Source organism: Lepidochelys kempii, chromosome 21, assembly GCF_965140285.1.
Source record: "Lepidochelys kempii isolate rLepKem1 chromosome 21, rLepKem1.hap1, whole genome shotgun sequence".
Classification (NCBI taxonomy): Eukaryota; Metazoa; Chordata; order Testudines; family Cheloniidae; genus Lepidochelys; species Lepidochelys kempii.
This window is the reverse complement of record NC_136400.1, coordinates 6,694,442-6,716,710: the sequence shown is the minus strand read 5'-3', so window position 1 is coordinate 6,716,710 and position 22,269 is coordinate 6,694,442. Positions and strand designations below refer to the sequence as shown.

The following is a 22,269-nucleotide window of genomic DNA, read 5'->3' as shown; positions in this document are numbered from 1 at the left end:
CAGTTCCAAGCCGATCAGGACAGAGCGCACGGGGCACCGCTCCTGTGTGAACGAGAAGCTGCTGAGTCGTCCTGCCCCACAGCAGGCGGTAGGCCTAACAGGCAAAGGCAGAGCCTTATTAACACCCGAAGGATTGTGCTTAAGCACGGCTCTTTAGAGAGCCCCATTCCGTGGCTCTGTGCCCGATTAGAGAAAGGGAGCCAGGTACTCAGGCGGCTTGAAGCTGTGGCATATTAGGGAGGGGAATTGTGGGTCCAGGGACACCACAGTGTGAGGGATCTGGGGACTCTGGGCACTATCGGGGCAGGGGAATTCTGGGCCTGTGGGTGCTGTGGGGTGGGGGATCTGGGCATGACAAAATGGAGAATTCATGGGAGCCGCAGAGTCAGCACCATGGGAGAAGCTCTGAGGGTTCATTGGTGTTTGGCTTCCTGTTGATGAGGAAGCTCAGATCGTAGCTCATCCAGCTAGTTGCATTAACTCTCAACTTCTCTCTTTCCCTTCACCCAGATGCCTCCATCTTCTCTCTGAAAGAAATACAGCTTCAAAAGGACCCTGGCTACCGAGGTTCAGCCTTTCAGCAGTCAGGTAGGAGGCTGCAGCGGGGCACAGAGCCCTAATCTGGGCCCCGTGGGGGGAGAGGCACTCTAGAAATGCTCAGAGCTGGAAGGTACCATGCTCTCCGGCAGCACCTTCCATCTGAGGATCCCAAAGCGCAGAACAAGCACATGTGCAATTAGCCGCACAGCCCCCCAAGAGGGAGATAGTGTCCTATCCCTGCTTTACAAATGGGGGAAACTGAGGCACAGAGAGGGAACTTGTCCAAGGTCACACAGTGAACCTAATTCTCCACTGCATTGCATCTTTGGGAGTCATTTACTCCCCGGTGTAAAACACTGCCAGGTCAGAACCCTGAGCCCTCACCAGTGGCTGTGTTTCACACCCACTTCCCTCTAGCATGAATAACAACATGAGGTGCCAGGCAGCAGGTGCCCAGGCCCATTGGGTCTGTGGGTCTAGAATTCAAGGGCCCGCTCCTCCTCTCGCTTACACCAGTTTTACACCACGATCGGCTGCAGAGTTACTGCAGATTGACACCAGTGTGAGTGAGAGCTGAATCAGGCCCCAGGTCTCCAGAGTCAGTGCTGTGCTTTCCCCACAAGAGCTAGTCCCTCCCCTGTGGGCGGCCCCGTGAGACGACAAGGCTTTGCCCACACTGGAGTGGGAGGGGTGAGTCCCAGCTCGGGCAGACGTACCTGTGCTTCAGCCACATGGGCAGCAGGGGGCGCTATTAGCTTAGGGCCCAGTCCTGTCTGAAACCGTAGGTACGTACTGGGGCGGCTAGCCCGTCCTGCCACTGCGGCTACACCGCTGGTTTTAGCACACCGGCTCCATCACAGGGGATGTCTGCCTCAGCTGGCAATTACGCCCCCAGCCCAGTGGAGACAGACACTAGAAGCAGCAAGGCCAGTGTGGGGAGCTCTGCCTCCCACGCTCCGATCCTGTCTCCTGCTGGCCTTGGGAGATCCTGGCCTGCCCTACGCTGGTGTGGTCACGCTGACGCCCGCTGCAGTGATAACACTGGACTGCATCCATGTGCAACGCCTCAAGCACCTGGTATCCTGCCAGCCTTTCCACACCGTCCAGGCAGTGCCATGCGGGTGATGTGTACGCCGCGCTGCGGTGACCTTCTCTTCCAAGCAGCCAGGCGGGTCCCATTGTTTGTTTCTCAGATTAATGTCAGGGGAAAGTCTGTTTGTGGGAAATGCCTCAAAGCAGCCTCTCCCCATCCCCTTCCCCATATGCAGGTGAACACACCTCAGAGTCCCCTAGCTGATTGGGAGGAGGTTATTAGTGAGGGGAAATGATTGGGCCTAATTATGGTGTCATGACTAAGCGTCAGGACTCCTGGGTTCTGTTCCCAACTCTGCCACTGCCCTGCTGTGTGACTTTAGGGACAAGTCATGTCCCGTCTGGAGATTTACTGACCTGCCATATCAGGAGTGGGTGGGTTCTCAGGCCGGCACTTGGAGTTCCACAGAAGAAAAGCAATATGGTACCCACTGAGCAGGCCAGACACAGCTCCCAGGCCTAGCTCCCCAACACCCCACCTTAGAAGATTCAGATCCAGATCTTTGTCGTGGACCAAACCAGAACCCTGGATTAGGGCGCTCATGACCAGGGAAGTTTGGATCAAGATTCAGATGTTGTGGCTGACCCTGGACCAAACTAAACACATCAGATCACAACATCCCTGAGCTTAGGGCGAGTTCGGCTCCAAAGCCTGACACGCGGGGCCCTTCTTCTCCAGCTTCATATTATTGACACATTTGTTAATATTCAGCTGTGTCCAGAAAAGCACAATGGGGCCAGTGGCCCCCTGGCGTAAGTCCACTGATTTGGATGCAGTTATGTCAGGGATCAGTCTTGGCCTGAACCACGCTGCATGGTCTCCAGACTCTGTTTTCTTGGCTCAAAGGTTGTAGCAGACTCATACATTTTTCCACATGACTTAGCCACTAGAAGGAGACATTGCACCAGACTGGTAGTGGGTTATATCGTCAAGAAGCATCTCTGTTCTAGTCCAGAGTTGGGCAAACTATGGCCCACGGGACAGTCCTGCCTGGCCCCTGAGCTCCTGGCTGGCTGTTCCCCCTCCCCCGCAGCCTCAGCTCGCCATGCGGGCAGCACTCTGAGCTGCCGGACTGCGCATGCCTGCAGGGCAGCGCGTCTGGTTCCGGCCAGGCGGCGCGGCTCCAGACAATCTGCTCTCAGCGGCATGGTAAGGGGGCCAGGGCCAGGGGGTTGGATATGGGGCAGGGGGTCCCAGGGGGCAGTCAGGGGACAGGGAGCAGGGAGCGGTTGGGTAGGGCAGAGGTTCAGGGGGGGACAGGGAACAGGGGGGATTGGATAGGGGGTGGGGTCCCAGGGGGCCTGTCTAGGGGTGGGGGTGTGGATAGGCATTGGGGCAGTCAGGGGACAGGGAGCGGGGGGATTAGATAGGGGGTGGGGTCCCGGGGGGGTGGTTAGGGGCAGGGGTCCCTGGAGGGGGCGGTCAGGGGACAAGGAACAGGGGGGTTGGATGGGTCGGAGGTTCTGAGGGGGGCAGTCAGGGGGCGGGAAGTGGGAGGGGGCGGATAGGGGGCGGGGACCAGGCTGTTTGGGGAGGCACAGCCTTTCCTTCCCGGCCCTCCATACAGTTTTGCACCCCGATTTGGCCCTCGGACCAAAAAGTTTGTCCACCCCTGTTCTAGCCTTTCTGATCTCTGTCTTTGTCTCTCTCTCTCTTTTACTCTTCCAGCCCGAGGGAAAAGCAGGAGACAGAGTATATTTTAAACCTGGCTCTTGTTCCCTTTGTCACCATGGAGATCAAAGCACTGAGAAAGGAGAGGACTTCATGCTCCCACAGGACCCATCCACAGAATTGCTGACTCTAACAGGAAGATACTGGAACGCCCCTCTACCATGGGGTGCCCTCTGTCTGCCCCCCAGAATCCCACTTCTCACACCAGTCATCCCACCAGTAGTTCTTGTCAAAGGAGCTCTGCCCCCAGTTGCTCATTTTTCATGTGACACCACCAAGAGTAAACTACTGCGTTCTATACCCGGGTAAGGTACTTTAACTAGTGACTAGCTACCCTGGGACTAGCCCTGAACTCAGGAGACTTGTGTGCCGGCCTTGTTACAGTCCTGTTTGCTGCAGGACAGGGCGGTGATCTGGAGTGAATAGGGGCGCTGCAGGCAGAGGACAGAATCTCCAAGGATTGGCAGACAGCTGGGTGGTCATATCGCAGAAGACATTTCTGTGAATGCACGGCATGCCTCTGCTTGGGCACCCTGCTATGCCCACCGGTGGGGAAGTCAGACCTGGCAAGACGCATTGCACTGAATGAAGGACATGCTCTCACCAGCAGGGGGCGCCCTACGGTGAGCCCCATCCAGGGCTTCCTGACATCAGACATTGAGTTGGGACGGAAACATTTAACGAGGGAGCGCTCCCCTTCAGCCCCTCCCCCATGGTTATCAACCAGGGATCCCTCTTCCCCACCCCATAATTTGAGTCTCATGCACAGTTCCTGGGATTGCCTGAACGGCAGCCCCAGGAGGTGCAGAGGAAAGAGGCTGTTAAGAGGAAAATGCAGATTAGCTGGATTCCTCTGATCTCCTCAGTTTCCCCAACAACCCGCCCCCCCACCCCCCCCACAAGTTTATTTTCTAAGCTCTGACACCTGTTTTGCAGCAGTTCCCAGCCCCTCTGATTTAGCGAGAAACCAGTGAAGTCCCGTTTCCTACATCAAAATCATGCTGTGTTTCTAATCTGCCTTGCGCGGAAAGGTGCGTTCCTACTAGGAAAAGGACCCATTTCCCAGCATGCGGCTCTGGAATTGCAGCAAATTGTCCAGCCAGTTGGGCCCATCTTTGAGCTCACCGCAAAAGGTGAACGAGCACAAGTAGTTTCACCTGTTGGTGCAAATGAGCTGTGAATGCACAATGTTGCGTCATTCCACCTTTGTGGTGGGCGTGCAAAGGTGCCGACCCTACCTCTGCAAGGCTGCAGGATCATGACCCAACTCAAACACAACACACCCTATTAAGCAGAAAACAGACCCACCTTTCACGACCTACCCGGTTCCCTAGGACTGAGCATATTGGTTTCGCCCCGTGTATTGCACACCTACTGCACTCAATGGGACTCAAGTGCTTTGTGTGCTTTGCATATGTTCCTCCCCCTCTATTCCCAGGCCGTGCTCAATCAGTTCTGGTACAAGAAGGACCTGCTCAAACCTTCCTCCAAAGCTCAAACCAAACCTGAAACTTTTTTTTTTTTTGAAGTTTGAAAAATTTGTCAGAATTTTTTGATTGGTTGGTTGATTTGGGGATTTTTTTATTTATTTTTTTAAGTTTTCATTCCCCGTCCGGCTACCTCATCCTCTCCGATACCCATCATGGCCCAGCTAGCACCAGGAAATGATGGGGCATTGCTCTAGAGAGCATGGATCATGGGCTGGTAGACTGACTGTGGACTGGTAGGCAGGAAGTCCTGAGTTCTAATCCAGACTCTCCTACTCACACACCGAGTAGCCTTGGGCAGGTGATGGCACTCTTCTGTGCCTCAGTTTCCTCATCTGTCAAATGGGGTTAATAATCATTAGCTGCCTCACTGTGAGGCAAAGCATAAGTTAGAAATGGGCCTGGATCTGAACTTTCCCAAAGCTTGAGGAGGTTTGGATCCAAGGTTCCAATGCAGGTCAGACTCTAAATGCTCAGCATGATCATCCCCATGAGATTCCCAGCCCACTCTAGACACCAAAGCAGGTTGGACCAAGTTAGGCTCATCCCAGATAAGCATCCAGACCTCTGTATTGTTTGAGATTTGCCCATCCCTGGTAGGTTTCTTTCGGTGTGTGTCCAGTATACAGCAAGTTGGGGAAAACACTTTGTTTCCATCCATTAACACATTCAGCACTTCACTGGGTAGCACGTGAGTGATGCGGCCAGCCTTTCTGCATGCACATAGAAAAAGTGTTCTCTGTGTCAGCTGTATCAGGGGTTTTCTTTTGATGTGTAAGAGGAAGGTTTACAATATTTGGTTGGTGTTAGCTAGAGTAAGTTTTAACCCCTGTTCCCCTTTAGCTATCCCTTAACGAAGCTTTTTGCATGAGCATTTCCTAGGTAGAGCAGGAATCTGTGCCATGGGCTTACTCTTTCCATTGCAGACACCTCTATTTGTGGGTGAGTAACTCAATTGACTGTTTACCCCATCGATGAAACTTCTCCTGTGGGCTCTGATTCAGCAAGGGACTTAAGTGTAGGCTCAGTTTTAAGCACCCGAGTAATCCCATTGATGTTAGTGGGCCTACTCACGTGTTACAAGTTAGGCACTTGTTTAAGGAGCTGTGCTAAATTGGGTCCCGTAATGTCCCAGCCTAGGGGTGAATATGGACCTAATCCATCTGCCCCCTTGTGAGTTATAGGGCCAAGTCCATCACTAGCCTGGGACAATGCTCCTCATCACTGGAATGTAGAGCACTCATACCCAGTGCCAATGTCTCTTGCTTATTCTCCTACATACCTTGTCTGTGTTCTTCCTGGTCTCATCAGCCCCAGGCTCTGAGGACTCATCTAGTCATGTAAGTCATGATCAGTTATGTTGTAACATCTGTGGCCACCTCTGAATCACAGTTGCTACAATTCTGTGCTTGAAGTCTGTTTGGAATTTCCTGGCCACAGCAAGGATAGAACTCAGCGCTTCCTGCTCCAAAGTCACAGGCTCCTGCCACCTGAGCAAAAGGGGGATCCCCACTGAACTTTCTGAGTATAGAACCTATGAAGCCCAGGTAGGCAGGTCTAGTTCCATCCTGTAGAAGTTGCCCTAGAAATTCTTGATGTCCAACATAGTGAGGTTCTGGGGCAGCTAACGATCTGTTACACTGTTAACGACAGCGATGTTTTCATTGACTTTGGGGCAGAAGAGGAAACAGTGGTCTACTGGTGCTTGCAGTCTGTTTTCTGAGCACCTGCAGCGCCCACTGAAATTAACTTTTGTCGGAAGTGCACAGTGCCTCTGAAAATCAGGCCCTGTCTGACTCAGCTTAAATCCTTCCAAGCCTAGGGACCAGATCTTCAGATAAAGGACAGACCAGACTTTAAGAAGGCTTACAGGGGAGCAAGGGCCAGTGGCTTGGTAGGGTCAATAGAATCAAAGAAATTAAAGGTGGGAAAAGATGTTATTAAGTCAGCTCATCCATCCCCCTTAGTCTTTTGGCTCTAACAACACAGGCTTCTCGCTCTGGTGCTAAAGGAGAGCTCCCTTACCTGGCATCAGTAGCAGGCACTTGGTCTCTGGAGAGCGCCACCAGTCTCATGGACAAACACGTCAGCATAGTGCGTACCCTGCCTCCCACGCCAGTGCCGATAGGGCTGATTTTCAAAGGTGTTGCTGAGCATCTGAGGCGCCTGTTGGCTTAAGCTGAATCAGTGGGTGTTCAGTGCCTCTGGAAGCCTGCCCCTTTCCCCACCACTGTCCACTCGAGAGAGGCCCACCATGGAAATACTAGGGAGAGGAGAGCAAGGGAGGCAATGTCACCGACGAGTGGAGTCATCCAGGGCTGCAGACTGGGACAGAAGGGTATCGAATGACCGTGACCGGGCAGCCGGGACTGTTTTCTCCAGTGAACGAGAAAGTTATCTCCAAGCCTGTGATCTGTATGCTCTTTACTCCTGCGTAGCTCTGTCCGTTCCCCCCCACACCCTTCCTGAAGGAGATCTCTTGGGCGGGATACTGTTATTTATTAGCCTATTGAGCTGCTATCTGGGTGAGTTTAAGATAACACCTTTTGTTCCACTGCATTATTCCTTGCATAATGATAGGTTTCAGAGTAGCACAAAAGCTCATGCTCAAATAAATGTGTTAGTCTCTAAGGTGCCACAAGGACTCCTTTTCTTTTTGCATTATTCCTGTTCAGGAGAGCGATAGCACATGTAAATATTTGGCAGCCCTCTGAGCAGGGTTTGATTTATAAGCCCCCAGGACTCACTCCCTGGCAGGGCTCGGCAGGCTGAGTCCTAGTTGTGTGATCTCTGGGTTCCTGCACATGCTCTGCCGGTAAATGCCTTCCAGACACCTACATCGGAGCAGAAGCTTTTAGTACAGTGGCATGAGGACACTGGTCAGATCCGGAGCAAATGTAAATTGCCATAGCCCCACTGGAGCCAGTGGAGCTAGGGCCAGATATACAATGGTATTTAGGTGCCTGAAGAGGCAGATAGGCTCCTACTGGGGTTTACAAAAGCTTCTAAGCAGGTTAGGTGCCAAACTCCCATTGAAAGCCAGTAGGCGATAAGTATCCAACTCGCTGGTAAATCCAAGTAGGCACCTATCCGCATGCTTAGGTGCCACAATATGTTTATAAATCTGGCCCCTCTGCAGATTTGCATCTGCTGAGCATTCAGCTCTGTCTCCTATGGCAAATGAATCCAGTTCTGTTCCACTGTGTATGTAGAGCGTTGCATTAATTTGAATGTTTTCAAGGCTGAAGCATTGGTTGTATTTTGAATCATAGAATATCAGGGTTGGAAGGGACCTTAGGAGGTCATCTAGTCCAACCCCCTGCTCAAAGCAGGACCAATCCCCAATTTTTGCCCCAGATCCCTAAATGGCCCCCTCAAGGATTGAACTCACAACCCTGGGTTTAGCAGGCAATGCTCAAACCACTGAGATTTTGTTTCCTAGAGTTTCATGGGCATTATTTGGTAATTGCTTCGTGCAGCTGAGCTATTTGCAGAAGAGAGATGGCAAATGCAATTGATAATTTCATAGATTCAAGAACTAGAATAGAGATTCAGCCAGGAATCGCTGACCTACCTCGTCTGTTTGACAAGAAGCATGCATTGTACTGTAATATGGTATTGCCATGAGCTGGCACACTTCAAGGCTGATCCAGCTCTGTCTTCAAGGCTAATCCAGTATTAGGTTTGTGAGCACAAGTAGTTCCTTGCTGGAAACTGGGTTTCGTTTAGCTCTGTCCCAGTCTGACAGCCAGTTCAGGCAAGGCTTGGAGAGAGTCTTACCCGAAACCTGCTCTATCCCCAGTGATATGTGAACCTTTTCCCCCCTCATGGCCAGCAAGTAGAATTAAAAGGACATAAGAACAGCTATACTGGGTTAGTCCATGGGTCCATCTAGCCCACTGTCCTGTCTCTGACACTGGCCAAAGCCAGATGCTTCAGAGGGAATGAACAGAACAGGGCAATTTTGAGTGATCCGTCCCCTGTCGTCCAATCCTGGCTTCTGGCAGTTGGAGGTTTAGGGACACCCAGAACATGAGGTTGCATCCCTGGCCCCCTTGGCTAATAATAGGACCTCCCCCGCATTTAAAAATGCTTTTTATAAAACCTAATAGAAAAATGGCCATGACTTTCATTAACTCAATACATTTAAATCGGTGGATTTAAACATTCTCCAGAACAAAAGCACTAAGACCAGGAAATGAAACTGATCAGTCTAATATTGCCTGATGAAACACATACATGGAATAGTGGGTTAAAAGTAAAGCTGGTTGAAAAACTGGAGGTTGCTATGGTTTTATTTTTTTAATGTTCACAGGTTTGTGTGTGTTTTGACCAGCCTTCAGTGTGGTTGAAATTTTTCCAACAACTGGAATTTCAAGGAAACTTTTCTGCACATTTTTTTTTTAATTTCTTGGTTTTTTGGTAGACTTCTTTAAATTTCTTGACCAGCTCTAGAAAAAAAGTGAGTTGGATTTTTCTTTCAAATCTAGGCAGTACTCCTTTAAAACGCTGTATTTTTCCGTCCCAACAGCTGATCTCTGGCTCCAGTAATGCTGAGAACGCTCGTGTCAATAATAATGTCTGTGTTACAGGGCAACAATAAAACTTTGTCATTTTATTTCCGACTCCCCATGCACCTTTCCTGGCTTGACACATTTGCAGATTTTTGTTGCGATTTTAAATAGCAAAACTGCAGTGTGTCTGTTCTCATGGTAACGAGGAAATAAGCATTTTGCTCCCTCTCCTTTAAGGTGGATAATTAGAGAAACCATTTTCTCCTTGCTTCCGAGCTGTGTGTGTGTTTTCTCATGACTTGGCTTCACTCAGAAATGAGGTCATTGTTAGAACATGATCTTGAGCAGTTGATTTAACTAACACGATGTTTAACATGACTTTGCAATCCATGTCATCTCGTAGGGGGAAATGGTGCTTAAGATCAGACCAGCTGGTTGGGGTTAAACCTAGGGGTCCAGCTGGCACCATATATTAACACACACAGATTTCTGTCTGCACTGACTGCAAAGGTGTATTTAACACCACTTTAGTTAATATGCCTCCTCAAGGTCATGTTCTAACAGCCTCATTTTTGAATGAGGACAAGGCCCCAGTGATGCAAGAACCTTGAGTCACTAAGGCTCGGGAAAAAAGCAGACAGGTGGAGAAACAGCAGGAAGGTGGAAATGGCTGAGCCCTACAGATTCGCATCTCAGTGGGCTTTGTGCCTTAATATCTGCGTGTGGAGTGGAGTCCAGGACCCCCATGGGTTTGATTCTGCTCTCATGTGGGTATTACACTGGTGGAACTGAAAGCAGAAATAGATCCCTTTATCTTAATTAGGACGCTGTCACTGTGGCCTCTGATAGGAAGATCCCATGTCAGGTGCAGCTGCAAATTTTTGATGCCTGCAAACCTCACTCATTGGAGTGATCCCTACTTAAGGGGAGCATCCTCAGTGGAGTCCTAGAACCAGGCCATAACCAAATGCTACAGCATAATTCATATCAGTTCAATCAACCGGATCCTAGTGAGATCTCTCAGTCCATAGGGCCTGATCCACTGCTCACTGAGGTCTGTGGAAAGCCTCCCATTGCCTTCAGTAGGCATGCTGCTATGCCTCTGACATCTTAATCCCGAGGGGCCTGCACAGCCCCCAGGGAGGTGAAGTCCCCAGAGAACTGAAACCATCGCACCCCACACTACCACCATTTTCTAGCCCTAGCTGGCCAGAGTCTGCTCAGTTTCACCAGTGCAAATCTGGCATCCCTCTGCTAAAGTCTGGATTTACACTGGTCTAACTCAGAGCAAAATATTGGCCCAGGGGGTTCAACACATGCAGTTCGGTCTTTGTGCAAATTGGGGTTGAAACTAACAAGGCCCCTCGTGCCAAGAGCCACGGATCTTTGCCTGAAAATATTGCTTTAGCTGTACTTTACCTGTTCTTCTCCTGTACTCTTGAGTCTTGTTGTTGAATGCACCTTGCTGTCCCTTCAGAATTTCTTGCTAGTGGTGTCCTGTGTTAACAGGTGCAAATAGTAAGAAGCCCGCTTTCTGGTTTATTCGTCACCTTCTTCGTCCTCAGCATCTTGCTTTTCCTGGAAGGGGAAATATACACACCCACGTGCGCCAGCCACCAAGGGTACCCATACTGTGAATGTTCTCTGGTGTGATTCATTTGCAAATACAAATAATATATTTAACTATTATTGTAAAAAACAGAAGATGAATTTTAAAAGGAATCATTTTAAAGGTTTATTCCAAAAGCTGCAATGATTTTTTGTATGGAAAGTTTCTCTGGAATTAATCGAAAGGTACAAAAATAAATAAAAGATGGTATCCTTGTGTTGGAATGTTTTTATAAAGATCCTGCAATTTTTGTATTTCAGATATGCCATGGACTGTTTTGAGAATGTGTTTGTTTTCTTGCTAAGGCTTATATTACAAATGTATTGTGAATGCTACGAAGCCAAGATTGGAAAATAAACTTTATTGAGTAGATGGTAGTTTTGTTTGGGGCTTTATCTGTTTGGAAGGGTTAAATGTCTGCTTTGGTGTGTAGTTTTGAATCAGTGAGGTTGGCTAGTGCAGTCCCTTCACTAGAGCTGGTTGAAGTTTTTCCCCTTACAACTAGGATTTCAGTGGTAGCTTGGTGCTTTTGAAAATCCCCCTAGGTGCCTATCTGTGTGTTTAGGTGCTTCAGTACCTTTGAAAATCTGGTCCTAGGGCCCAGATCCTCAAACACGTTTAGGCACCTAAATAACTTGGAGGATCTGGCCTTAGGTTCCCAGTTTAAATCCAGACCAAGGGCCCAATTCTGCAATCAAGTCTACATAGCCTTCAAATCAGTGGGATTCCCCACATGTTTAAGGACCCAGCCACCTGGTGCCAGCTACAGGATCAGGGCCCAAGTGTGTAGGGCCTGCAAGATGTTGCTATCTGATAGTGGGTCACTGATGGACCTCATCAAGAGTTGGCAGGGAAGAGGTTAATACTTTGTTGGTCAAAAAGGATCGTTGAGTGCCTGGAGTTGGAGGGCTGGACCAGCTGGGATTAATTGGTTAATTTTCCTGTACTGTGCTGCCTGGAGCTGACTTGGACAGAGAAGATCCATGAGAGCTGAGCAGAAAACTAAGGTGAGCCACTTTGCTGTCCGGTCTCTATGTGAAGACAGTTTTACTGCAGGGGTTCTCAAACTGTGGGTCAGGACCCTATTTTAATGGGGTCGCCAGGGCTGGAATTAGACTTACAGGGGACCAGGGCCAAAGCCCGAGGGCTTCAGCCCTGAGCGGCGGGCTCAGGCCTTGGCTTCAGCCCTGGGCAGTGGGACTCAGGTTACAGGCCCCCAACCCAGGGCTGAAACTCTTGGGCTTCAGCTTCGCCCCTCACCTGCCCGAGGCAGTGGTGCTCAGGCTTTGGCTTTGCCCCCCACCCACCCGGGGTGGTGGGGCCTGGGCAGGCTCAGGCTTTGGTCCCCCCTCCTGGGGTCATGTAGTAATTTTCGTGGTCAGAAGGCTGTTGCAGTGCAGTGAAGTTTGAGAACTGTTGTTTTACTTGTATTCATCTGGTCTTTAAAGGGACAGGACAATGTATTTGCAGGAATTTAGCGCCATAATTTCATTTCCTAGGATATGCAGGCCTGGAACCCTTTGTTTTTTCACCTTTCCCCTGCTCCATAATCTTGTGCCACTTCGTGCTAACATGTTTGTTCCCTAGACTTCAAGCTAAACCACACGGCAGGAATACAGATTAAAGGGAGGAGAGCAATTTGTTAGTTACCTAGGAGTACCGGGTTCATCCGCAGAGAAATATGCTGTTCGTTCAGGTTGCTAGACATATCAGGTTCCCCGAGCTGCAAATGGACACAGTGACACATCACTGGGGGGCTGTGTGAGAATTAATTGGCCCAAATTCTCCACTGGTGTAAATCTGTACAGCAGTGCCAGTTTATAGCAGCGGAGAATTGGGTCCATGATGTGTGTAAAGCACAGAGTTCCCCTGATTAGAGGTGCTGTAGCAAGGCAAAGCAGTGCACATTCAGGGCACTTGGAGCTAGCTCATGCCCAGTGCGGAGCTGTCCTACCTTGAGGTGTGTTACCTTCATTAATATCTGAGCAGTGGGCCTGGGCAGGCAGTAAATGTGGTGCTTTCCCAGCTGGAGCATATCTCATCATCCCTGGATCAGACACTTGGAGACCACAGCCTTGCAGCTGACCTGCTTTGTTTTTGCTTAGCACAGGTGACTGTGTTTCTCTCCTTTATCTCCACTTTTGCATGGTCCTCCTAGAGAGACTCAAAAATGCAATAGGCCCTGTGGGAGAGGCAACCTTTCGTACAAGGCATTGTCGCAGGACTTCCCGTTTTTTTCCCCGTGGTGAAAGCTCAGGTCAGACACAATGCTTTGCTGTGGGGTGAGGCTTCAGGTGCCTTTACCCAACCTGGATTGAGACACAAGGATAGAGGGGCTTGCCCACAATAGAAACCACAGGCAATTCCAGAGCCCCTGTTGTCTGAGGATCTCAAAGTGCCTCCCAGATAGTTCACGAAGCCTCACAAAAACCCTGTGAGGGGGGTGATGATCTGAGATGGTTTAACTGAGGCAAAGCACAGATATGGCTCACCCATGACTACCCTGCAAGTAGAGGGCAGAACTGGGAATAGAACCCAGGTATCCTGGCTGCCATTGCCCTGGGAGCCCTGACCACTAAACAGTGCTTACTCCTGGCGCTCAGAGCTGTGTGAGCCACAGCCGTTTTTAAACACCACTGCTAGCCGGGTTTTGACCCAGGTCCTGGACTAATTTGGGGACTATAATATGCCGCTGAAAAGAAATCCCAGTCCACAGTGCAGTGCTGAGGGATCCCATACTGGAGCCCAGCCAGCTTCACTCATGTTCAAACAAGGTTGCAGCTGACACAGGTGTGACGCATGGTCAGGTGCTGTATGATGATGTTTTGTTTGTCAAACTGGTTCTGTTCTGTCTTTGTTTCCTAATTGCTCCAGTCACACGGCTGTGGCAGTGGCTGGCAGGGTACTGTTGGAATGTAGTCCTGAATCTGGGTCTTTCCCCTGTGGGACTAATGGGAGTTTGGTGTACGAGTTACCCAAACAACTCTGACTTCTTCTAATGAGCTGAGCCTCATTAGCAGATCTATTTTTGTTTCCTTTTTTGACTGATGGCTCTCCCCTTGGGTGCGATCTTCTGCTGTCCATCCCCAGATAACACACCAATAGAGCCCACTGGAATTTTTCTGACAAACTACGGGATTTAGTTTTCAAGGGACAATGTTTAATCTTGACTAAATTTTCTGATTTGTCACTGGGAAAATTCAAAGTAAAATGTTTAGTCTTGGTTGAAGATGTTGCAATGTTTCACTCTGATGTTTCTGAACTGGAATTTTCCCAGGCTTTTTGGTATTTTGACTTTTGGGGATGAAAACAAACATAGAAACATTGGACTTTCCCATGGGATAGAAATGCCATTTTCTAAACAGCTGCCTGCCAGTGATTCTACACAGCATGATCCACCCAGCTTGACCAAGGATCTGTTCATATGGGTTGAGCAAACCACTTCACTCTCTGTGTCTCAGTTTATCCATCTGTAAAATGGGGATGATATTTACCGTCCTGAATGAGGTATTGAGACTATTTTCCCTTCCCCCACCCATTAAAATGCAGCCACCCCTGGGAAGGAGCGTGGTAGCTCTTTAACAGCACAAAGCAATAATGCAGAACAGTTTCAGGTTGGTAAATGAGGAAGAATTTTTAATGCATCTGAAACTGCAGAGGGAATTTAGATGAGAGGAATTATTCAAATTGGATGGCCGGGAAACAAGAGTCATGGGATCTTTAATGACCAGACCATGATTTTAGTGTTACCTTTAACCAGGAAGGTGTAATCTAGGGCCAGACATCAAAGTACTCAGCACCCACAATTGGACCAGATTTTCAGAGCATCTAGCACCCAATGTGCTGAACTGTTCTGAAAATCTGGCTGATAATTTCTCCAGAATATGACATTAACGTGCAGCAGTCCTAGCTGCCCATGACCATTCATTCCCAGAGTACAAGCACGGATACTGAACGTGTGCATTCTGGAGGAATTCGACCCATTGTTTGAGAGTTTCCATTGTATTGTGGGTAAAAGAAACACAAAGTCTTTTCTCATTAAGTTTCGATGACTCTGGCTGGGTGTTTCCATTTCCACACAAATTCGCTTAAAGGTTCTTAGGTTGGCCATTGCAGCAGTTGAAAGGGTTTGAAGTTCACGCTCAGTGGGCATGGGGGAAGCACACACATCTCTTGTTCTTCCCGCTGTGCCACTGTATCTGGCTGCAGGCGCAGTGCATCAGTGTAGGAGTACTTGCAAGGATATTGGCCCTGACTGGGCCTGGATCTGTGGATCCCTGAAAAGGGTTGAAGGGAAAGGACAAAGGAAGGGCAGCAGAGCTGGGGGAGGGCGTGCTGTACCCCATAGAAGCACAGGCTTTGCAGGCCACATGCTCTTGTGCCTGTGAGTTCATAAAGAGGGGTAGGGTTCCTCAGCCAGGAGCGTCAGACGGGAAGTAGAATGCCCGGTGAGCACCCTAGTTCTGCTCCTGGGGATGTACTGCCCCAAAGCCTTGCAGCCTTCATCCCTAAAGGTATTTAGGCACCTAACTCCCATTGATTTCAATAGGTATTTGGTATTTAAATACCTTTTCTGAGCTGGGCCTCAGCCGAGCCCAAAAGCTAATGGGAACTCCGAGTGAACAAGCACCCTCCCTTGCAGAGGCACCTATCTTGCAGCTGGTCCTCGGGCAGGTGAGGGCTGGGACCTGCTGCCTGGAGTGGCCAGAATGTTCAGAAGTTGCTAGTGATTCTGGGTGGTTCCCAGGCTGCGGTACTGTGCTGGGAACCCACAACTCCAGATGACGTCGATGCTCGCTCAGCAATTCTGAAAAAAAACAAGTGCCAGGCATCCCGAACCACTGGCCATTTCTGAATGTTTTGGCCAGTGTTGGCAGGAGCTTCTCCATTCGGGGTCTCTGTTCCAGTGCTGGGACGCTAGTCAGCTCTGCCAGTAGTCCCCATGTCCTGACCTGCGGCATCCCTCCCTACTCCGCTGTCTGAAGACAGGCTGTCCTGTCCCACTGCTGCTGGGTTTGTGAGCAAGAGACCAACCAATCCTGCAACTGGGCCTGGGAGGAGAGTCCAGCCAACGCTGCTGTTTGTTTTCACGGTTTGCACTGGTGTCTTCCCAAGTGAAAAGCTGAAACATACTGCCCCACAGAGCCCCGCCTTCATCAACCCCTTACGTAAGCAGTGATTTCCCCTCTCCTCCAGAGATTCGGCTGAGGGAAGCAGCACCAGCACCATAACAATATTAGATTGAATGATGACAGCCAGCTTCCTGCTTGGAGCTATATTAAAATACAGTCATGACAAACCATGGCCCGTCACAGTAAGCCAGCAATCACCCCATCCGCCACAAAGAGGACCACGTCTGGACAGGGGAGGCTGAAACAGGCTTTCATGCCTCATGCTCCCCAAACAAGAGGGGCCGAGGGCAGCAGAAAGTGAAGAGACGATGTTGCTTAAATACTCAGCTCTCTTTGAGCCATGTTAGCAAACATCAGATAATGTTGTTGGCTGTAGGTCTGCTGCTATTAATAATTCATTCTTGGTTTTACCATGCAGTTCGCAGCAGGCCCAGAAACGTGGCTGTTCATTCACTATCCGTACAAAATTGATCCCAGGATTTGAAAATCAGCGAAAGTGTCTCTTTGTAAAACTAGTTCTGCTATTAGATGCAGGCCCTGGGGCTACCATTATATGTACTATGAGTTACTCAGTACAGGGGCTCAGCCCACTGGGGACACTAGGGGGTTTGTGTGTTCGTATGCAGACAAGCCTTTACAAACATATCTTCTGTCACCTCCCTTATCAGTATTGCTTAAAATGGCCTGACATTCCCAGGATCAGTGCTGGTATTTAAATCCTTACTTGCTAAGGCCATGTCAGATGTAGCTGGAATTTGAAATGTGCTAACCGTGACACCGAGCTTAGACATTGCTTTTCATTTGAAGCACCAAAGGGTTGTTATCTCCATTTTCCAGCTGGAGAAACTGAGGCACGGCGTTGCTTAAGGTGGTGCACTAATTCAAAGCTGGGAAGAGAACACGTGCCCAGTCTAGCTCCCCGTCCACTGGTTCAATAAAATTGGATCAAATACAGAACTGATCCTGGCGTAAGATACAGGACAGATATAAAACGAATAGATTTGTTTCCTCATTCACCATCTGGTGTGATTAAAAGCAAAATAGCTGAAATCCATCATTGTTCATACCAGTTCAGCGTCCATACAAAAAATGTCTATAGCGCTTTTCTTCTTCCAAGCACTATATCACTTCAGGTCTCTCAGAAAACAATCTCCAAGCTTTTCCCATGGGGTTTGCGTAGTGTGTGTAAAATGCCTGGCAACTTTGGAAAATATTGCTATAACTTAATACTTGACAAGCAGCCAAAGTGCAGAATCCTGCACTTAGGAAGGAAGAATCCCATGCACCGCTACAGGCTGGGGACCGATTGGCTGAGAGGCAGTTCTGCAGAAAGGACCTGGGGGTTACAGTGGATGAGAAGCTAGATATGAGTCAACAGTGTGCCCTTGTTGCCAAGAAGGCCAACGGCATATTGGGCTGCATTAGTAGGAGCATTGCCAGCAGATCGAGGGAAGTGATTATTCCCCTCTATTCGGCACTGGTGGGGCCACATCTGGAGTATTGCGTCCAGTTTTGGGCCCCCCACTACAGAAGGGATGTGGACAAATTGGAGAGAGTCCAGCGGAGGGCAGTGAAAATGATTAGGGGGCTGAGGCACATGACTTATGAGGAGAGACTGAGGGAACTGGGGTTATTTAGTCGGCAGAAGAGAAGAGTGAGGGGGGATTTGATAGCAACCTTCAACTACCTGAAGGGGGTTCCAAAGAGGATGGATCTAGACTGTTCTCAGTGGTACCAGATGACAGAACAAGGAGTAATGGTCTCAAGTTGCAGTGGGATAGGTCTAGGTTATATATTAAGAAAAACTATTTCATGAGGAGGGTGATGAAGCACTGGACTGGGTTACCTAGGGAGGTGGTGGAATCTCCATCCTTAGAGGTTTTTAAAGCCTAGCTTGCCAAAGCCCTGGCTGGGATGATTTAGTTGGGGTTGGTCCTGCTTTGAGCAGGGGATTGGACTAGATGACCTCCTGAAATCTCTTCCAACCCAAATATTCTATGATTCTACTTCAAACTAGAAATAACAAACTTTTAACAGAGCGGGTGGTTAACCACTGGAACAGACTACCACGGGAAGTGGTAGATTCTCCATCTCTTGAGGTTTTCAGATCAAGCTGGGATGCCTTTCTGGAAGAGATGCTTTAGCCAAACACAAGTCATGGGGCTGAATACAGGATAACCAGGTGAAATTCAATAGCCTGCATTATACAGGTGGTCAGACTGTTATTTATTTATTGTGCCAGGTGCTGTACAAACACAGAACAAAAAGACCTGCCCCATGGAGCTTACCATCTAACATAAAGCAAGAGACAACAGATAGATACAGACCAACAGGAGGTACAAGGAAACGTTGAGATTATATTGGTCAGCATGACAGTGGTCTCAGTTCACCAGCAGCCTAACTGTGGTCAGATTTTTTTATCAGCATTCTTGGGGATCTTAAGGAGGGAGTTGAAGGTGGATAAGGAGGTAGCTGTGTGGCAGTTTACGGGAGCGCCTCCCAAGCGGGTGGGGCACCATGAGAGAAAGTAAAGCACAAAGGGGCTTGTTTGAAAATGTAACAAGTGGATGACAGATGCTCATTGACCAATAGGAGGCAGGAGTGGACCTTTTGATAGTGGAGGAGAGAAGAGCAGTAGGGTGGAGACAGGCTGTGAAGGGTATGGAGGACAAGGAGCTTATGTTTGATGTGCTAAAGAAGAGGTGACATGGTCAACAAGACAGGCTAAGAAAAGATCTGCACAGCAGCGTTCTGAAGGAATATGAGTGAGGCAAGGCTAGAGAAAAGTAACTGAGACAGCAGACAATGCATGTCTAACAATCCCTTCTGGCTTTCAAATCTCTCTTCTCAGCCCTTTTACAAACATCCTGACGAACTTCCCTCCATGCTGTCAATAAGAATCATTATCCCCATTTTACAGATCGGGAAACTAAGGTAGAGAGAGGAAAAGTTTTGTCTACAATGAAAAGTTATGATGTGGCAGAATCAGGACCTGAACCCAGAGCTTCTGACCACCCTTCCTCTGTGACATGGGTAGGTTACCTGACCTGCCTAGTAAAAAAAAATGTGAGTGGCGGATAAATCATTAGGGTGCAATTTGATTTTTTGGCTCTGCCACTGACTCACTGAGTGACCTTGAGCAAGTAACTTCACCTCTGGGTGCCTCCGTTTTCCCAGCTGTAAAATAGGATAACACTGACCTATCTCACAGAGAAGTTGAGAGGTTTCTTTAATGGTTTCATCTTTCACTCACTTAACAAACAAGGGAGTTCTCTCACTAGCCTATGCCTATTCATTGTTTCCTTTCTTAGGCTGCTTTTGTTTATTAACTCAAAGTCTTTTGGATACAATTTTCTGAGTGAGCTGGGAAATGAGGGCCTGATCCTGAACTCCTCAATCAGTCCCAACTCCTATTGGCCTCCCGGGATGTGTGACATGCTAGCAAATGAATGTAACGATGAAGAACCAGGGGTCAGGTGCAGTGTGGATTCCCCACGCTCTAAAATAACAACCTATTGTGCAAACTAGAACCGACAGGCTCTGCAGCAGCATTCCTAAGCCATGCCATAAAGCTCACGCATGTCACGCTGACACATGGGCCAGAACTAACCCATCCAGCCTGGCTGGACTCTGGGACACTGCTTTGCCTGGGAAGAGTGTTCGAACAATCACTGGTCAGGGGCTAAATGGGTGATCAGCTTTACTACTATGGGCATGGGGCTAAAGTTAAGCGGATGCATACATGTTTGCAGGTGCAGGGCCTTAGTGGGTTTTCCGTTTGCTGTAAAGAGCCTTTTAAGCCACACTAGGGGAAGAAGAACCCCGGAACAAAAGTGGGTTTGTTTTTTCCCCCCTGGGTTTCTTTTAAAAGCCTCCAGACAGGCCATGTAAAGGGCGAAGGGCCTAGAAACTAACCCAACATTCAGCTGGGTGGCCTCCCTTCTGAAAGCCTGAGCCACGAGCTCGGGACCCAGGCTGCTGGAGCCCTCCTGGCTGGCACTTCACTGCAGCCCAGCCCAGGGGTGCAGGGACAATCTGTGTGTGTGTGTGGGGGGGGGAGGCTGAGAGCCACTGAACCAAACTGTAAACCCCGCACATGATGGAAACCACTTCAAGCCAGGGGGGTGCAAAGGCAGCGCCCCTAGTTCCAGCACCTGTGGCCTAGGCTCCAGCAGGGCCGGGGCCAGGGCTGCTGGACGCTCACATTTCCCTTTGCTGCAGCCTGACGGAGCCCACGATCCAGCGGGCAGAGGGACCTGACCCAGTGCCTGGCCGGGGCGGGGATTTCCCCGCTTTCCTCCTTGCACAGGACCAATAACCCAAATCCCCGGTCTCCGCCCCCCACTCTACAAACTGCTGCAGCCCCGCAGCTCCTTGCCCAGGCTCCGACCCGCTGGCCTCTGGGCACCGCGGCGAGCCCGAGCCCCCGCCCCCGCCCCGCTGCTGCCCCGGGAGGCGGTGGCCGCTGCCCCCCGGGCCCAGGGGCGGGGCCAGCGCCCGAGTCCAGCAGCGCTGCCTGCCCGCGCCAGGCAGATCCCCGCTGCCCGGGGAGCGGAGCGCCGGCTGCAGCGAAAGCGGAGCGACTCCGGATTGCCCGGGGAGCGGGAGAAGGGCTCCCGGGCGCATGAGATCCGGCGCGCTGTCCACCCGCCGGCCCCCGCGCTGAGCCGAGCCCTGCCCGTGGCCGGGAACCCGCTGCGGGCGGCTCTCCTCGCCGGAGCCCGAGCCCAGGATGGTGTGGGATGAGCGGGTGGCTGCCCTGTTCCGGAGGAACCTGCAGCCCACCCTCACCTACTGGAGCGTCTTCTTCAGCTTCGGGCTCTGCATCGCCTTCCTGGGGCCCACCCTGCTGGACCTGCGCTGCCAGACCCAGAGCTCGCTCTCCCAGATCACCTGGGTCTTCTTCTCGCAGCAGTTCTGCCTCCTGCTCGGCAGCTGCCTCGGGGGAGTCTTCAAGAGAACGTAAGGCCCCCGGCGAGCTCAGGGCCCCCCCGATTAGCCTCACCCCCCCCCCGGCCCGGGGGCCATGCCGGCTCTGATCGAGAACCGAGCGCCTGCCCTGTCCCCCTGCTCACACCACCTTCCCTCTCCGGCCAGCTTCGGGACCCTGAACTTCCCACGTGGCTTGGCTGTAGCCTCCTTCCCGGCGCTGTATGGGGCCTTGTGGGGACGCTCCTTTCTGTGCCCCCCTAGGTCAGCCGGGAGAGCAGGGCCCTAGTTCAGGTTGTACCGTCACTTTTGCTCTAACAGCTCCAATTTTTATTTCATGTTCCTCCAGCAGCTTGCAACTCTCCCCCTTCTGGCTTGAGACGCCCCATGCGTGGGCTCCACGTCTCCGGTCCCTATTTCACATCACCTCTGAAAACGTGTCTTTCATGTCTCCTCTTTTCCCTCTCTCTCCACTCCCCCCTGACTTTCTCTTTGCTTTTGTCTATTTCTCTGATTGCGGTATGGAACTCAAAGCATCTGGGGAGACAAGTTGTGTGAAAGATCCTGCACCAGCGAAACCCTTTGTAATGGACCCGTAGCCCTCACTCACCTGAGCAGTTCCATTGAAGTCAGTGGAATTGCTCATGAGAGTAAAGGCTGCAGGTTTCATTCTGTAGGAGCCTGATTCTGTACTTGGGTCCATCCAGCTAGTACCTCGCTGCATCCATGTGGAGTGTCATTGATTTTATTGAGCTCAGTGCAGAGATGGTGCATGCAGTGGGGAAACTGCAAGTCTTACTCCAGACTTCCCAATGTATTTATTTAACCCAATCGTTTAAAAACATTGTGGAAAGCCTGTTTTAATAACCCCAGTGTCAGCAATCACACTGTTATCTTACGCACGGGGAGGTTGGCCAAACAAGATTCAACCTCAAACAATAACACTCTAAACATGAAGTTGCTACAGGGTTGAAGAGGGTACAGTCCGATTTCAACTTCACACAAGGCATGTGTGAGGGACAGCAGCATTCTTCACAAATCACTGAGGCTTCCAAGTGCAGCCAGGCAGGGGATCAGTAGCAAATCTTGTGTTAAGATCTCGCTTAAATAGAAAACGTGCAACAGCACTGTGAGAGGTTTCCACACAGACGTGGACACTTGGATGTGAGGACAGCTATTGCATATCAAAATCAGCTGATTATTTACCATCTTACTGATCCCTGTAGCTGACTTTTGTAGTCTCTATCTGTATCATTATTTACATGATACTCTTGTGGATATAAAGTGTTTGTTT

General features: G+C 50.1%; 2 protein-coding genes across 3 annotated transcripts in view; both read left to right on the top strand.

Moving 5' to 3' along the window:
• CDK18 (cyclin dependent kinase 18) overlaps positions 1-3,602 on the top strand; it is a 68,190-nt gene extending 64,588 nt beyond the window's left edge. For both annotated transcript variants that reach the window (XM_073319787.2, XM_073319786.2), the window contains 2 exons: positions 511-588; positions 3,302-3,602. In XM_073319787.2, coding sequence (XP_073175888.2) covers positions 511-588; positions 3,302-3,336 — 113 coding nt within the window. In that variant the 3' untranslated portion in view covers positions 3,337-3,602. The remainder of the gene's footprint in view (positions 1-510; positions 589-3,301) is intronic.
• Positions 3,603-20,543: 16,941 nt separating this feature from the next.
• The window catches only part of SLC60A1 (solute carrier family 60 member 1), a 38,144-nt gene continuing 36,418 nt past the window's right edge, over positions 20,544-22,269 (top strand). Inside the window, exon 1 of the mRNA XM_073320296.2 lies at positions 20,544-21,008. Coding sequence (XP_073176397.1) covers positions 20,779-21,008 — 230 coding nt within the window. The 5' untranslated portion in view covers positions 20,544-20,778. The remainder of the gene's footprint in view (positions 21,009-22,269) is intronic.